The following is an 18,367-nucleotide window of genomic DNA, read 5'->3' as shown; positions in this document are numbered from 1 at the left end:
ATAAACAGTGCTATTTATTATTTTGCATGTAACCATTTATACAAGTGAACAGAACATTAATCAGCTTGATACCATCTTCCAGATTTTATAGTAAATGGCATACTTGTCTAGTGAAATTGTTCCAATCATTGTTATCTTCAATTTTAGTCTTAATATTTTAAATCATACTTTACGTGTAAGAAACCATAAGTTTCTTTCCTTTGCAAAGTAATAATACTGTTCTTGGTCTTTATCTTGGAAATTTTTTAACTTTTTACAGTATTTAATTGGATCACAATTATTTATAGTCACCAGAGAAGTTCTGTTTTCTCTTTTCCAAAAGAAACCATAACTGATAATCAGGATAGGGTAATGAAAATTATAGTGTAATCTTCTATTCAAGAATTCAGAATTATAGGAAAATTAATTGCCCTATAATGATTATCAACTGATGGGAGTCTAGGCCACATTCTCAAGTAAGGATCAAATTTTAAAAATTTAATTTGCCTTTTTTACGCATCTTTAATAAAGTACTCCAAATTATTTTGTAAAATATTTACTTGTAGAGTGCATAATTTTTCTTTATATAGGGTGATATAGTTCTATATACCACTCTGATTGCTCAGATGGTACTGAATGTCTTGTACTCTAATTTCTAAAATATACCGTATAGTATATTTTAGAAATCAGAGTTTAAAGTATACCCTATAGTATATTTTAGAAATTAGAGTTTAAGTTTTTCAAATTTTATGTATATTTTTAGGAGAATTTTTTTAAAAGCTTCTAAAGCCTTAATTAAATACACTGATGTGAGAATAGTTGGGCATTCTTACTGTTTTAAAACCAGTACAGTAGATTTGCTTCCCTTTTATAAACACTCTATTTTTTTTGATTATATGACATGATTGACTGTTCCCCCATGTGCTTGGCTTTATAGAATCTTAAGTTCAGAAAACATATCTCCAGGTTCTCTGCAGTTTCTTTGACATACACAAGATACAATCCACAGCATCTTCCATTTAAATGACCCGTTATTTGGGCAATCAAATTGAATGGTAATCATTTTAGACTTATTTGGGATGCAGCATCTCTTATCCAAGCATATTCCACAGAAAGTGGGTTTGTAACTCTGAGTACTCGAGCATCCAGAAAAGACAAACTTTTCAGCTCTGGAGAGCTGGAAGGTGGGTTGACATGTTTTTCCTTTGGGGATCTGAAAAGATAAATAAATTGGATTATAAGAGTTTAGAAAGTCGATAATGTTGAGGTTTTTTTTTTTTTTTTTTTGCAGTTTTTGGCGGGGCTAGGCTTGAACCCGCCACCCCCGGTATATGGGGCCAGCGCCCTACTCATTTGAGCCACAGGTGCCTCCCATTTGAGAACATTTTTTTGAACATACATACAGATGTGATGATTTCCATAGTTGCTATGTAGTTAACTGCCAGCACCCTGTCTTCTCTGCCTTTCAGTTCCCCTCTCACCAGAGGTCTGTATGTCATTCATCATACTATAGGATCCACTCAGTGGGGTTTGCTATCCTAAATTTCTGTTCTCTTCAATATCAGGGACCATGCATTATTAAATGCTTATTTACCTAAGACTTAGAAAATTCCCTAACATAATTCAGACACTTTTGGGTGGAGGGGTAGATGGATAAATATCTTAAGCCCCTTTAAAATTGAGCTGTTGATTGCTAATATGATACGGAATAATTTAGGGATGGAAAGGATTTTGTAGCATTTCAAAAAAATTACTCTTTTTGAGACAGATGTCTTGCCTACTTCAAGAATAGGACCACCTATAATTATGCCAAGTTATCTAAGAGTAAGTATATCATCATAGTCCCTTAGCAAGTTTACTATCTAATCACAGAACATTTTGTAAATGGTGTGGCCTCCTTTCAAGTCACTGATAAATAACCGAGATCAGAGCTGCTCTGATGGTCATAATACCTATTTTCATAATTATTGTATAGCAACCAAAATATTCATTGCTTTGATTTCACCACAATTAATATAGAAAAAATTACAATCTTAAAACAATCTATTCTTAACAGTGCACATGGAGGGATACCACAAGTCAGGCTGATCAAGACCCACCTTATTAAGCATACAGTGTCTAGATGCAAAAGATTAACATTACCTCTCTGGTAAAATTTTCCCCACCAAGTGCAGTTAGATTACTGTCTGTTTTCCTCTGAGATAGTTTGAGTTGTTACAATGAGGTGGATTTATTTTTTTAAGAACTAAATACCATCCCTCTCCCCAAAACACAAACATATTTCTAGGAATGTCTTAATGTTGAATTATAAGTCAAATCTAAACCTTACCTTTACTATCTTTGAAATATTCCTGTTGCAAGGCTGAATATAACACAGTCTTTTCTCTTTCCTCATTTCACAGTTGCTGTTTTCATTTGTTACCCTATCAGATATTCCCATCCCACATGTTCTAGAACAAGGAGTCCACTTTGTTGCTTGCACAAGACATTTTCTTTTCCAAATGAGTGGAAGATTTCTATAAGCTAAAATAAAGGGGAAAGTACATATGTATACATACATAGTATTTGTATAGACAGATCATTTTTAAATATTTTTTAGGCTAATACTAAAGACATCTGAGTCTTTGTTTTTGTATACTGTGTCTCAGAATAAAAGCTTATGGTCTACCTTATCCTTCTATATCCCTTTTCCCACTCCCCAAATAACCAAGTCTTACTGTCCAATTTCTTAGGAGGAATAAAAATATCTTTGAAAAACAGAGTTGATTTACCCATTTGTATCTTTCTGCTTAGCTTTTCTTCTGAATACTAAACCTAAGCTATGTTCTGATTGATATTTGCCTTTTCCCTGGTTCTTGCCTCATTTCTGGCACATATTAAGATAAACATTAGTAGGGTTAGGGAATTTGGGCTATTGACCAGAATAGTGTGATCTTATTGTTAAAATTTCATCTTGTGTTAAAATCTAAAATACAAAAATATTTGAGAATTATGCTGTCAATGAGACCAGTTTTCCTCCTTGTGGTTTAACCTAGTCCCTTAAAAAATTCTCTAATAAAATGTTACACTGTACTAAATGATCATTACATGCTAAGTCATTGCAGATGTATTATTCAGCTTAATTTTCACATTCTCTATTTTTTTTGTTTGTTTTTTTGAGATAGAATCGCAAGGTGTCACTCTGGGTTGTGTGCTGTGGCGTCATAGCTCACAGCAACCTCCATCTCTTGGGCTCAAGCGATCCTCTTGCCTCAGTTTTTCTATTTTTAGTAGAGACGGGGGTCTCGCTTTTTGGTCAGGCTTGTCTTAAACTCATGAGCTCAAACAATCCACCCATCTCCAAGAGTGCTAGGATTACAGGTGTGAGCCACCTTGTCCAGCCCACATTCCCTATGTCATCAGCCCATGGTACCATGGGAATAAATGGATAAATGGGTCTTTAGATAGGTAGCTAAGTGGGTGGACAGATAGAGCCCCACCATTGTCTGCTGCTTTGGAGAAACACAAGGAGCAGAGGGGAAATAATGGGATTATAAGGGAGTATAAATGTTTTCCATCTCCAGGTAAATTCACTGGGGACTTCTCATGACGGAATTGGGCCCTTGGTCCATTTTACACAAACTACATAGCGATCTGTTGTCTCAAGGCATTTCCTTAAGGTTAATGTACTTTTTCAAATGGATGCTTTAGACATAAGGTGATGATTTGAGTCTGCATAGCAAAATTCTGGCTATATTACTTCAAAAAAATTGAGTTAAAACTCTAAGAAGACCCATAAATATACCTTTTAGATAAGAAATAGTGTGTGCTATCCTTGAATACAATAGTGGTGTGCTACTTCTTCCAGTGTAATTGTAATAGAGTCAGGATTCTCATAGGAGTTAAAGAAGAAGCAGAAACACGAAGATACCTGGAAAGCAGAGTACAGTTTAAAGCCCTCAATGCGGGAAACAGACTAGAAGCCTGGCACACGTCTGCAATAAGTAAAGATAGGTTAGATTTCCGCATCACCAGTAACCCCACTTGTTAAACAGAGCTGTAGTTCTGGACTTGAATGTTCATTAAAAAGCAAGAAAACTAGAAGAGATTTTTAAAGGAAAAAGTTTAGTGTTTGGTGAGCATTAAAGAAGCCTGAGGGCATTATGTTGCTGCATGCTTCATACTGACCCAGCAAAAGCTAGATTCCAACCATGGACTACATTATAATGACAAATATAACAAAGTGTGTGCGTTTTGTTATCATGGTTAATTTTTAAAGCCAAATTCCTGTGTAGGTCATAAATACAGTTGCATGGTTAAGCAGAGAAGAGATGTCAGATGAAATGTATACTTTCTCTGAAACATATCTAGGCCTAAATCCCAAATACCAGAGAGCACTTAAGAGATTTTCCGATTTTTTGTAGCAAAGTACTAACTACTCAAGACTGATCATTTAAGGCCTTCCCTGACCAGGCTTCAAGTGAGTCCACTGAAACTTATTTATTTATATATTTATTTAGGCTGGGGCTGGGTTTGAACCCACCACCTCTGGCATATGGGACCAGTGCCCTATCCCTTTGAGCCACAGGCGCCGCCCCTGAAACTTCTCTAACTACACAAACAAGACTAACCTAAACTTGATCCAAAGAGCTTTTGTTGTGAAAAATTGCTCTCAAGTAGTCTCTCCAGGAAGGTTCACACATGGGTTCTAAGAAGAACCTCATATGGAGTCAGTAGGATCCAATGCGGAAAACCAACTGTTCAGTACATTTTGAAAAAAGAACAATTTGGCTTATAATTTTAGAAGTTCTAAAGCATAGGTAGCTGAATCAGAGTCCCTGAGGGTGTTCCTTTCAGAGTTTTTTGAGTATAAAACTCATCTCTCTGGAGTTCCTCTTATTAAATATCCACATAACAAAAGTGAACTTGAGTTTTTAATATATACAAATATTCTGTATTTCCATGGTGTCTTTCACTAAGTTCTTAATCAATAAAAAGGCATTCTTGATTTCTTGATGAGAACACAGAAATATGAACAAGAACCAGACAGCAATACCACCCCTTTTAAACCTTCTTCTTCTGTGCTTCACTTGCTGGTATTTTTGAAACTCCTGTCTTCAAAATACCCTGATGATTAAATAAGTTGCTAATTCAGAGTAGACAAGAATATAAGATTTATGAATATATTTAAGCTAGCTGCTAATGGCTGGTGCTCAAGATCAATAATCACATTTCATTTTTCCTACTCCACTGTATGTGTGTGTGTGTTCAGACAGAGGAGATGAGTAACTGTCGGGCTTCAATTTCAGAGTGAGAGGACTTGAGATCAGTTGTCTATTTGCAGAAATAATATTTACAAGTTCAAAGCATATGTTGGTCCTCAAATATTTTTTATCAGCTGGCTTCCATTTCTGCTTGTATGATACAGAAAAGTTGCCTTTGAAAGTTTTGGGAACTGAATAGTCAGGCTTCTTGCCCATAATTGAATAATACAAATAAAAGTATCTCCAGGGTACATATGAATAATATTTGGTCAATTTCCCTGAAAGAAGGTTGGGAAGAAGGAGAGGTATAGGATTTAGAACAGTTTCCTTACCTAATAAATCTTTTTAAAATATTTTACCAGAAAAATCTAAAACATAAAGTTTTCTTTACCGATACTTAACACCTGCCTGAGGCAAATACTGAGTAAGATGGTACCCTCAAACTAAGTTTCTTTCTGACTACCAATTAATAAGAACTTGCTGAGGACCTACGACACATAAAAGGAACATGAAGAAAACCACCAAAGTCAGACATGAAAAATAGCGCTGCTTAGGAGCTCACCTGGCATTGCTTTGTGGCTTCTCAAAAGCTGCCCTGGTAGTGGTTCCAGGCCACAGTTTGATTGATGAGACATCTTTCCCCCTTTAGTTGCAGAGCAGCGACTGCCAGCCAGCTTTGGTATGAACAGAGGTGTGCAGCCAATGGCCCCACTCACACAGAGGCAGCTGAACAGGGGATTGGGCTGAAACACTTGGCCATTATGATAATGCTTCCTGTTGAACTCACATCCAACAGCTATAAGGTCTGAAAAGAGAAAAGAGCAAAATCACCAAAGAAGCCATGACCTGTAATACTCTAGACCTCCAAGTATAATAAAAGCTTTAGAAATAGCTATCTCCTTCATGAGAAGAATCTCAACTTCTTGGGCCCCGTTAGGAACCTCCTTCACAAAACATCTGCATAAAGATTAAAATGAAGTATTTTCATTAATTGTAGGCCATACACCCCAAATGGTCACTTCCAGTATTAAAAGCACTGTTCTGAAGTAAAGTTAATTTTAAAAATCACCATAAGTACAGCAGTAGAGGACTGTAAATCTGAGAGATGGGTTGATGCCTGACAAGCCAGTTTTTCCCAGACATCCAATAATAGGCTAAAGTATAATCTTAGGAAGACAGGAAAAGTGAGTATCTGAAGAAACTATAATTTGACTACAGTTCAGCAAGGTAACTGATTTTTTTTGTTAAGAGAATTAAAGGACACATTCACTTCCTCTGAGAGGTATTCTTGACCTTCAGGATCAGCCTTTCTCCAAGTGTGGTCCACCAACCCTTCACAGTACCTGAGACGCCTTCAGGAGATCAAGGTCAAAACTGTTCAGAACACTAATGTGGCTGGCCATTTTTACTGTGTTGATACTCACACCGATACTAAAAAGGTAATGGTGGCTAAAACTGCTGTTGCCTTAGCATGAATCAAACTCATTGTATTTTACCTTGTCTTAAACTTTAAAAAAAAATAAAGGGCAGTTTTGCCTAAGAATATCCTTGATGATGTAAAAATTACTAATTTTATTAAATTGTAAGTATTGACTATGTCTTTTTACTATCCTGTGTGACAGATAGGGAGTATATGTAGAACAGTCTACGTTCCAAAGTATAACAGCTGTCTTCAGGAAACTTAAGGAATTATGGCATTGTTCAAGATGTGAGCTGAACTAGTCACTTTTTGGTGGGAATTTTACTTCAAGAAATGACTGATGACAATCTATGGTTATTCAAACTTGAGTATTTTGGAAACATTTTCTTGAAAATGAACAAGGTAAGTCTGTTGCTTCAAAAAAAGAAAACAACTGACAGTATCTGTTGCTGATGACAGAATTCAAGCTTTCAAGTAAAAATTAGAATTTTAGAAAACTTGTATCTACCACTGAGAGCTTTCCAGCTACCCAACATGTAGACTTTGATAATGAAAATGGCATTAATTCATGTGATTTTTTTAAATATTACATAAGTATGGGTGGTGCCTGTGGCTCAGTGAGCAGGGCGCCGGCCCCATATGCTGAAGGTGGTGGGTTCAAATCCAGCCCCGGCCAAACTGCAACAAAAAAATAGCCAGGCGTTTTGGCGGGAGCCTGTAGCCCCAGCTGCTCGGGAGGCTGAGGCAAGAGAATCGCGTAAGCCCGAGAGTTAGAGGTTGCTGTGAGCTGTGTGACGCCACGGCACTCTACCAGAGGGCGGTACAGTGAGACTCTGTCTCTACAAAAAAAAAAAAAAAAAATACATAAGTAAGTGTATCAACATTTTGAACATCTACAGAACATAGTGAAGTGATATTTTCCAAATAATGTGTAGAAAGACAAAATTATGCATAGTGAAAGACTCATTTCAAGTGGGTCTTGGATAGGCCAATATCTTTTAAAGCCACAGAGTTCAGTTTATTCATGTGGTTTCAGATTTCATGATGCAGATAATTTTTAAGAAACTCCTACTTGTCAAGTTTTAATATAATATCACAAAATAGTATATGCACAATTATCTGAAAATCCTGTGGAAATACTGTCTTTTCAATTACATATCTGTGTGAAGCTAGTTTTATATGTTTCAACCAGAAAATTATAACTACACATTGAAAGCAAAAGCAAACATGTCAATCTAGAGATTTGTCAAAATGTAAAATAATGCCACTCTTTTCACTCAGTTGTTTTGGTTTGGAAAATAAGTGTTTTCGTTAAAAAAAAAAAAAAAAGTGGGCGGCACCTGTGGCTCAAAGGCGTAGGGCACCGGTCCAATATGCCAGAGGTGGTGGGTTCAGAGCCTGGCCCTGGCCAAAAAAAAACTGCAAAAAAAACAAATAAATAAAAAAAAAGTAACCCGGATGGAATTTTAATAAATAAATAAACAATAACTTGCCACTAAAAAAAAAAGTGCCCCCCTTAATCTCCAATGGGTTTTTCATTTTTAGGCGAATTAGTGAATATTTTTAAATTTCTAATTCATTATTAAATATCCAGTAGATAAAACCCATGTAAAAGTTCTTGGGACCTCATTAATTTCTAAGATTATAAAGGGGTCCTCAGACCAGAAAGGTCTTTTAATGTTATTCTAGATCAGGGATCAGTGAATTTTGGTAACGGTCCAAATAATAAGTATCTTGACTTTTGCAGGCCATAGAGCCTCTGTGAAAACTGACCCTGCCGCTGCAAAAGAAGAGACTCCTTGTAAATGCACGGGCTGTGTTCTAGTAAAACGCTATTTACAGAAACAGGTTATGGGCCAAATTTAGCCCCCAGGCCATATAGTTTGTGACCCTGGGTATAGATTATCCCCCATCCCCATCCTAATGGTTGTGCTTTGTTCAAAGTCTCATCACATTTTGTGTGAAATTACTTACAGAGAGTTCTGGCACAATAAATTTGACTCTGCAAGGGCAGGGCCTGTATCTTTTTTTTTTTTTTCTTCCTGTTGTGCCCCAGTTGCTGGCAACAGCAGCCACACTGGATGCTTACTAAGTGTTTGTGAGGTTAATGAAGTGATCTGTCCAGTTTGGGAGGGAGGGGCATCCTGAATGCCAGAGTCTGAAACGTCATGTTTTTCCCATAGAGTTCCCACAATTAAGAACCATTTTTGAGAGTCTGCTGCATACCAGATATTGTGATGGATGTTTTAGGTTTTATGTCATGATTTCATTTGATCCTCCCAGCAACTCTATAAGCCAGGACATATACATGATGTAACTGAGGCACAGAGAGATTAAACAACTTGATCAAGGTTATCAGGAGCACAATGGGGATTCAAACCTAGACCTCACATTCTCAACCAATGCAATATAATGCTGATCATGGTGTCAGGCTATCAGCCTTACACAGCTCTGCATGTTAAGTCCGACTCCAAAGATAGAGCCTATCTTTCCTCATTCCAAGCTCATACCCAAACTTCTGATAGCAGTTTGCCTTCCCACTTAGACTTTTCTACAGAGAGATTAAACCATCCGGGTGACAAAAGTATTTCTCTTCCCTTAGAAATTTTAATTGTTATTGTAAATAATGTGGCTTCTTGAATTAGTATCAGTGTGTTGCAGGTTTAGATGGTTTGAATCCATCTCCAGAGTTTAGAACCATAAATCTGGGGGTCAGGTTGTGGTTTGGGGGGGACTCCACCTTCTTTTTTGCAAATTGCAGTAAAAAGCACAATAACTTCATTAATTAAGAAGGCTGAGGTTAAAGTAGTATGTCTGAATATTAGCCATACATCTTTATATTTTTAAGCAGGATATTTTTACATTTATAATTTTTATTCATTAATTAATATAACACGGACACTTTCCATGCTAATAAACAACAAGTCTACATTATTGTTTTATTAACTGGTAGTTTCCCACAATACTAATGTGTTCCAAGAATTATTTCACCAATCCTTTATCAAACTTTCTTTTTCCATTCATCTATTAACACTTAATCAGACATGTTGCTTATATATGTTCCAATTTGTCACTTGATGGTGTTAGTTGTCTGTGTTTGTTTTGGTGTTCCTGTTTTTTTCTTTGGTTTGGTTAATTTTTTTTTCCCTTGGGTTGGTTTGGTTTTGATAAGAGTTTTCATTTTTATATAGTCATATCTGTCATTTTTTACATTTTGTGATTTTGATGTCTTTCTCCAAAATACCTTACACATCCAAAAAGTATAGGCATGCCTTTTTTTCTAGTTCTAAATTCACTTTATAAACTATATTCTAAAATTTGAAATGTATGCTGATGCAAGGCATTAGGTTAAAAGACAGGATAGCAAGGGATTGAGAGAATACACCAGACCCCACAATGCCTGCGTTCAAATTCCAGCTCTACTCCTGACCAGCTGTGTGGACACTGACAAATTCCTTAGCTTCTCTGTGTCTCAATTTAGCAGGATTATTTTTCATTTACAGAAAAGGCTGAATTCAGATTGCTGACAGCATTAACAAAAGCTGTCATTTTGTGGCACTTTAAGAAAACAGAACCTGTTACATAATTTCTCCAATTTTCCTTTTTTTTTTTTGTGAGAGAGGGAGTTTCACTTTGTCATCCTCTGTAGAGTCGTGTAGCATCACAGCTCACAGCAACCTCCAACTCTTGAGCTAGAGCGATTCTCTTGCCTCAGCCTCACAGGTAGCTGGGACTACAGGCACCCGCCACAACGCCCGGCTATATTTAGAGATGGGGTCTCACTCTTACTCAGGCTGGTCTCAAACCTGTTGGCTCAGGGTCGTCCTCCCACCTCAGCCTTCCAGAGTACTAGGATTACAGGTGTGAGCTGTGATTTCTCCTATTTTCTATCATTAAAAGCAATTCCCTGAGAAGAAGTGCAAGATGACCTCAATGCAATGAAAGTAACAGGTTTCGGAATATGAGTAAACATCTGCTAATTTCACACGGGGTCCAACAGCATGGAACCAGTCCCACCAGCACATGAAACTAAACCCACCTCATATTTAACCAAAGTAAGCTAAATACCCCCCAAGTTAAAAAATGCAAAAAAAAAAAAATTCTGTCTAGACTCAGCCTTTTCCCCCCAGAGATCCAGAAGAAAACACTTACATGCACACACTCCGGTCTCGTAGCTTGGCCTGTCTGCCGAGTAGTCACAGTACAGCCCTTTGTGTGGGTCACAGAGGTCAGCTTCATTGCAGATGTCCCCCGGTTGCTTGGCACAGATTTTACAGCATCCACAGCCGTCCCTCACCAAGCTCACTCCAGGGGGACAACTGGGCTTCTGATAAGGACATTTGCAAGGCCAGTGACAAAACTGCTTACGCTGATGCACTTGTGATGCTTCTCCAGGCCTTCCTTCAGGTGTCACATCTAACAGCCCAGTGCCCTGTGCCCTGCAGCAAAACTTCATTTGATAATAAAGGTGATGTTAGAAGTGGTTCCTCAAATGGCATGATAGGAATAGAAGATTTCCCCCCAACAGTGTGTTGAGGTGTGTATAATGATAATAATACCTATCAGCTTTTATTTTTTTTGAGATAGAGCCTCAAGCTGTCACCCTGGGTAGAGTGTCATGGCATCACAGCTCACAGCAACCTCCAACTCCTGACCTCAAGTGATTCTCCTGTCTCCACCTCCCAAGTAACTGGGACTACAGTTGCCCACCACAACACCTGTCTATTTTTTGGTTGCAGCCATCATTGTTGTTTGGCAGGCCCAGGCTGGATTTGAACCCGCCAGCTCAGGTGTATGTGGCTGGCCTTAGCCACTTGAGCCACAGGCGCCGAGCCTACCTATCAGCTTTTGATGTGACCACTGTCTCCTTAAACTACTCCTCACCCAGCTTCCAAGACATCACTTGTATTTCTTCTTTCTCACTGACCGCTCCTTCTCAGTCTCCTTTGCTGGTTTCTTCTCATCCTACTAATCTCCAAACATTGGAGCCCCCATGGCTCAGACCTCTAAAGTACCCTCCCTCACTCCGTCTCCCATCCGTACCTCCCTGCTGAACTCAGACTCAAAGCACCTACTAACACCTCCACGGAGGTGCTTCACAGGCACAGCAAATTTAACACAGCCAAAACCAAATACTCCATCGAGTCCATCTACTTTTCCATACTCTTCCCTATTTGAGCAAATGCCAATTTCACAGTTCTGAAATACCTTAGGCTCAGATAATTCTTGGCTCTTTTCTTTCACATTTATATCCAGTCACATCAGTAAATCCCAGTGATTACATTTTTCAAATACACCCACCCTGCTCTGCTATTGTGATCCAAGTCACCATTGTTCTTCACTTGGATGTGTGCAGTAGCCTCCTAAATGTTCTCCTTCCTTGCCTCTTTGACAACTCAGCATCCAGAATGATCCTTTTAAAATATGTCAGTACATGCTACTGTTGCCCATTTCAATATAAAACCCAAACTACCTCCAAGGCCCTGCATCACCTGGTCCCCATACCCTGTCTCCCTTTGCTTGTGACCACTCACCTCCGCCTCTTTCAGTGCAGCCATACCGGCTTTATTGTCTGAATATTCCAGGCATGCTCCATCTCTAGACATCTCCATTGGTAACTCTTTCACGGCCAAGTTCCTCAGCTAGACCCTCTTTGGCCATCCTTCATAGAAGAGCTCTCTATCCCAGCCTTTTCCCTACAGACCTTAACACCTGCCTTATTACCTATATATTTTACCTGCGGCTTTTCTGATTCCTCCATCAAGAATGTGGGCTTCGGGCGGCGCCTGTGGCTCAGTGAGTAGGGCGCCGGCCCCATATACCGAGGGTGGCGGGTTCAAACCCAGCCCTGGCCAAACTGCAACCAAAAAATAGCCGGGCGTTGTGGCGGGCGCCTGTAGTCCCAGCTGCTCGGGAAGCTGAGGCAAGAGAATCGCGTAAGCCCAAGACTTAGAGGTTGCTGTGAGCCGTGTGACGCCACGGCACTCTACCAAGGGCGGTACAGTGAGACTCTGTCTCTACAAAAATAAATAAATAAATAAAATAAAAATATAAAAAAAAAAAAAAGAATGTGGGCTTCTTGAGAGCAAGGCCTTTGCCTAATGTCTGTCTTACCGATTGCAATAAGTATTTATTAAATACAAAACCGTGGTGCTTCCTATGTGCCAAGTACTTTACATGGTTATGTCATGTAACCTTCATAGAGACAGTATGAAGTTAACCCATGTGATAGGCAGAATAATGTTCTCCTCAAAGATGTCTATGTCCTAATCCCTGGAATCTATTAAGATGTCACCATACATGACAAAGAGAATACTGCAGATGTGATGAAGTTAAGGGTCTTGAGGCTGTGTCCTGGATAATCCAGTACAAGAACACTGAATCCCGCTGGGAAGAGGCAGGCATATGGGAGAGGGGGGTGTGGGGATAGAAGCAGAGGGCAGAGCAATGCCATGAAGGAAAGGGGCCGAGATCCTAGGAGGCAGATGGCCTTTAAAAGCTGGAAATGCAAAGAACCGGTTCTCTCCCTCCAGACGGAATGTGGTCATGCAGACCCTTGATCTTAGCCCCATAAGACCCATCTTTGCACTTCAGATATCCAGAATAATAAATTTGAGTTGTTTTAAGCTGCTAAATTTGTGGTGATCGTTCATAGTAGCAGTGGGAATTATATGACCTATTACAAGTCTGTAATCCTAGCACTGTGGGAGGCCAAGGCAGGTGGATCACCTGAGATGAGGAGTTCAAGACCAGCCTGAGCAAGAGTGAGACCCTGTCTCTACTAAAAATAGAAAAACTGGCCGGGTGCTGTGGCAGATGCCTGTAGTCCCAGCTACTCCGAGGATCACTGGAGCCCAGGAGTTTGAGTTTGCTGTGAGCTGTACTCCACGGTACTCTAGCCTGGGGTGACAGAGACTGTCTCAAAACACAAAGACAAAAAAAATCATTAATGCTACTGGATCTATCTGCTTTGAAGATCTGCAGATACCTCTCCACCACCCCTACCAAACTGCTCCTCAGCTAACAGTTCCCATTTTAGGGAATGCTGTCACCATCTACTCAGGTCCCTGAGCCAGGAAGCTGAAAACCATTCTGGATCTCTTCCTCGCCTTCATCCTTCATGCCCGAAAGTCACTGGTTTACAGGAGAGACGAGAGCTCCTAAGAACAGCACTCGGGGCCTTCCCATCTCTTGCAGTTCTTATCTTCAGGGTCCAGAAAACTAAATTGCCTGCAGTTCCCTACCTATGGGATGCTGTCCCTCCTCCCTGGAACATCCTTCCCCAGACTCCACTCCTTTATTTAACTTTCAAGCCTCTGTTTAGGTATCACCTTTTCCAGAAAGCTTTTCTATAACCTCCCTGCCTTGTACAAGTCTTTGAAATTATCCAAGAAAGTGCCTGTTTCCTCCACTCTCCATAAAGTCACCCAAACTCAGGTGCTCTCCGTTCACTTCTGAGTGTTCACTGGCACCTAGCAAGATGCCTGGCAATTAGTTTATGTCATTAACTCTCAATGTTTATTTCATGGACCTGAAAGCTGTTAGAATGAACCGGAGACCTAACCCTCTTTCCTACTCAAATCTCTGTGTTGAGAAGTGTCAGTATAAAATCCTACCATTAAACCCTCCATCTTTTTTCTCATCACTGGTAAAGCAAGTGTGCCAGGAAAAAGCAACATTTCTGGCTGTAATTTATGTTGAATGCACAACATAAGAGGAGATTTTGGCAGGCCAGGCTTCTGCAGAAGGAGCAAACGTGGAGAAGGGAGTAGAAATAGTGAGGCTAGAATCATCAAAAATTTTTTAAACTAAAACATTTTTTGCCTACTTCTCAGTTTTGCACAGGTTCAGCCATGGTCACCAGGGAGTCACATGCCCGATTCAGGCGCCTCTCAGCCAGTCTCATGTCTATGCACTCTCTTCAGTCCTCTGCCCACTCTCTAAGGTATCTGACTGTCCTTTCCCCCGGCTTTCAGTGTGCCTGGCCCTTCCACTCCTCCCACCTCTTAACATACCTTCTCGGCCTCCTCCCCAGGCTCCCGCCACCTTGCCTTTGACTTACATACATTCAGGCTGATGGGCACGTCACAGCCTTACTGCGTTACTCTTCTCACTCCACACCCTGCATCTTGATAATCTTATCTGCCTCTGCCTTCGGTTTTCATCCTGTGCAAGCTGCAGAGCTAAAGTTCCAGCCTGAACTTCACTGAGCTCTAGACCCACGACAGCTCATGATGTCTACTGGTTATCATGACCTACATGTCCTACGGGAAAAACTCAGGTCCCAAAGTCATTATCCTTCATCGCCAACAGCCCCTCCAGAGTTTAGAGTCAGGAAGCTGACAATCATCCAGGTCACCTTCCTTTCCCACACCTCCTGTGGTCATGGGTGGCTACTCCTGCTTATCCTGCCATCCTCACCTCCCTAGAATTAGCTACTCTTCCCATTTCACTGCTATTAAAGTATTAAAGTACTAAAGTACGGGCTCCTGACTGGCTTTCCTGCCTCAAAAACGATTTCTCAAGTGCCTTTACTGTGTTGCTGCCAAAGGGATCGCTTTACAAAACTATTTGGTTGTATTAGTTCTCCCTTTAAAGCCCATGGATGGTTGGTTCCCTGCTGTCTACACTGCGCAGTCCAATCTGCTAAGCATGATGTCCAAATAGCCCTACTCTGGGTCACGCACACCTCTTCAGCCTTAGCTCAGCAGGCTCTCCCTCCAGGCCTCCCATGTTGGTTTCCTTCTCCCTGTTTTTTTCTCATTTTGTTCCCTAATGAAATTCCCACTCCCCAAACTGCCCATTTGGGGGATACCTGTTTATCCTTCCAGTCTTGAACATTTCCACATCATCCCTGAGGTCAAAAGGTAACACTAGTGAAATCCAAAGGTAAAGAGAAAGTTACGGCAGTAGGCTAAGAAAAGGAAAATGTTAAATATAGGAGAACAATAAAAAATGAGATCTGATTTATCATCAAAAGGAAGAGGAGGAGGAAGAGATGGAGAAGAAGATGACACCCAAAAACACTGTTGAAAGAAACAGAGCACCCTGCCAACCTGGAATTCTATATTCAGTGAAACTATCTTTCAAAAGTGAAGGTGAAATAAAAGACACCTCCAGATAAACAAAAACGGAGAGAAATCATTGCTAGCAGACTGAGTTCACAAGAAACACTAAAAAAATCTTTAGTCTGAAGGAAAATCACTCAAAAATAGAAGAAAAAATGAAAAGTCCTGGAAATAGTAAATATGGGGATAAATATGAAGAATTTTACAGTTTTCTCTGTCTTCAGAAATATAGTGATTGTTTTCAAAAGCAAAATCTCAAGGGTCATTACAATAGCAAGCTTTAGGATAGCTCTAGGGTCTAGATTTCATCTTTGCGCCTCAATACACCTCTGTAAAATGGGATTGATGATATTCCCCTGGTAAGGTTGTTCTAACAACTGAGATCATGACTAGAGTGTCTAGCACAGTGCTTGGCACGCAGCAGATGTTCAATAAATGGTAGGCATTAGCAGGCCCTTCAACAATTCGTGAAAGCAAAGTTAAGCACAAAATATTTTCTTGCTGCTCTGTGCATAACACATTTTTGTGTTTGTTTATTTTGTACACATCTCTTGAGACTGGAATAATTATTGTTTAAGGATATGTAGTACAATGACAGGCTTTTCTCAAGAATGAAAGAATAGGAGACAACCAGCCTGATTTCACATCTACTGGGAGATACACCCCTCCTTATAACTGCAGGAATGACCTGGACCACTGACACTCTTGTTATGATACTTTTGAAATTGTAAATATATATATATACAAATATATGTAAAATTTTATATATTATAATTATATTATATTTACATATTATATGAATATGTAAATATTTATTTACAAACGTGATACTTTTGAAATTGTAAATATATATGTAAATTTATATATTATAATTATATTATATTTACATATTAAAAATATGTGAATATATTTGGTCTGTGGTTTGAAATATATATATTTATATAAATATATGTAAATATATACACACATATATGTATATATATGTACACATATACAAATGTATACATATATACATAGGCTGCTAAAAAAGTATACACTTTTTAAGAAAGGACAAAACTGTATTAAAATTGTAATACTTAAGTCACATTTGTCTTTTGCAATTATAAGAGATACAAGGTATAAGGTAACAAACATTATTGGTATATTTTGGGTATTACAATTTTAATACAGTTTGCCTTTCTTAAAATGTATATAAATTTTTGGCACCCTCTGTGTGTGTGTGTCTGTGTGTATGTGTGTGTATATATATATAGTATAATGATTTCCAATCCTGTTTTGTAAGATGCAGCTACTATTTACTGCCCCAAACAACTATTAACCCAAGAAGTGTCCATGTTTTCTAAGTCACCAGAAGATTTCACAAGCTGTGTCCCCTGTGCCAACAATAACCTCCACCATGTAAATAAATCAACAAATAAGTCATCCTGTTTTAATCTTCTTATTTAAAAATACTAAGGCAATCAATGTCTCATATTAAATTAAACTTCCCTTTGGTCTGTGGTTTGAAATATTTCAAAGCTTTCAGACTGATTCCCTTTCATGAAGTGAGAAACTCATGGAATTGAGAAAAAACAAAGTAATAGAATGTTTAAAACCTGGAAATGTTTATTCCCCAATGCTCCTTTCAAATAAGGACAGGCTTAACTGGGGAAAAAAAAAAGTTGTTGTCAAAATCCATTTTTCCAGGAGCTCTGCACATTCTGCAAATAGCTATGGAAAGTTGAGCCCCGGCAGGCCGGCATGAAGAGGCACTGTGTATGGCTGGGCCGCGGCCCCAGGAGGTGCTGTGGCTTAGATCCCCCTACACAAATACAGAATAAAGCAAGGGGGCTGCTCAGACATGGCAGAAACAGGCTTCGGTGCCAGGGCCTGAAAGGGAGAAATGTTTCATATTTTCTTCATGAAGCTAATGAACCACAGCAGATCTTTATTTGGGGAGGAAAAATGGTCTCTTACATCTCAGGAAGTATTTCACAGTTAGGTAATTCATCCTCTCTCTTCCCCACGAAGGAACTGAAAGTGGCTGTGGTCTCTGGGAGGAGAGCACTAAGGAGGGAGAGCTTACCTGTGCCAGGCCAGCCAGGACGAGAGTGAAGAGCAGCCCCTGCATGCTGCTGGAGCGCAGGCCACCCGAGGGACAGAGGAGGGCAGCTGGCTCACTGCTCAGGGTGCACAAAGCTCCCCTGTCTGCTCTGCGGAGCCCAGGGCTCCTCAGCAGAAGAGCACACACACCTCCACCTCCCACACTCCTGACTTTCAGGCTGCACTTTCATTTTTAGGGATCTGTTTTCATACCCTGCTGACTTTCCTGGGACTCCTCTGATACTGCTCTGCCTCCCTGAGAATATAAGCCAGAACATGGGCTGGGCTCCTGCTTCCTTCCTGAGGAAAGCCTCTTTCTGCAGCCATGCTTCCACGGCAGACAACGGTAAAGTCAGCCCCTGTCTTCCTGGGCCTACAATCAGATAATTAAGCCGGTAGTAATCGTTCATTTAACCAACATTCATTTAACAGGTTTGCACCCCTTCCCCTTCTCGTGCTCTCCTCCCTGAGGTGTGGCCACAGCCCATCTCCTCCCGCGTCGCCCAGTACAACTCTGCTTATCCCACCTTCTCAACCTTGGCGTTGGTTCATAGACTTAACTTGCCTCTACAGGG

General features: G+C 39.8%; 1 protein-coding gene across 1 annotated transcript; it reads right to left on the bottom strand.

Moving 5' to 3' along the window:
* Window positions 1–853: 853 nt before the first annotated feature.
* CCN6 (cellular communication network factor 6) lies at window positions 854–18,035 on the bottom strand. The gene is made up of 5 exons (XM_053591380.1): window positions 17,776–18,035; window positions 10,795–11,092; window positions 5,785–6,027; window positions 2,309–2,502; window positions 854–1,192 (listed from the first exon to the last, which is right to left on the bottom strand). The coding sequence occupies exons 1-5, from the start codon at window positions 17,818–17,820 to the stop codon at window positions 911–913; spliced, it is 1,062 nt and encodes a 353-aa protein (XP_053447355.1). The 5' UTR covers window positions 17,821–18,035; the 3' UTR covers window positions 854–910.
* Between the last annotated feature and the right edge of the window lie 332 nt (window positions 18,036–18,367).

Source organism: Nycticebus coucang, chromosome 5, assembly GCF_027406575.1.
Source record: "Nycticebus coucang isolate mNycCou1 chromosome 5, mNycCou1.pri, whole genome shotgun sequence".
Classification (NCBI taxonomy): Eukaryota; Metazoa; Chordata; class Mammalia; order Primates; family Lorisidae; genus Nycticebus; species Nycticebus coucang.
Note: the sequence above shows the minus strand (reverse complement) of the source record. Positions and strands in the feature narration are given on the sequence as shown.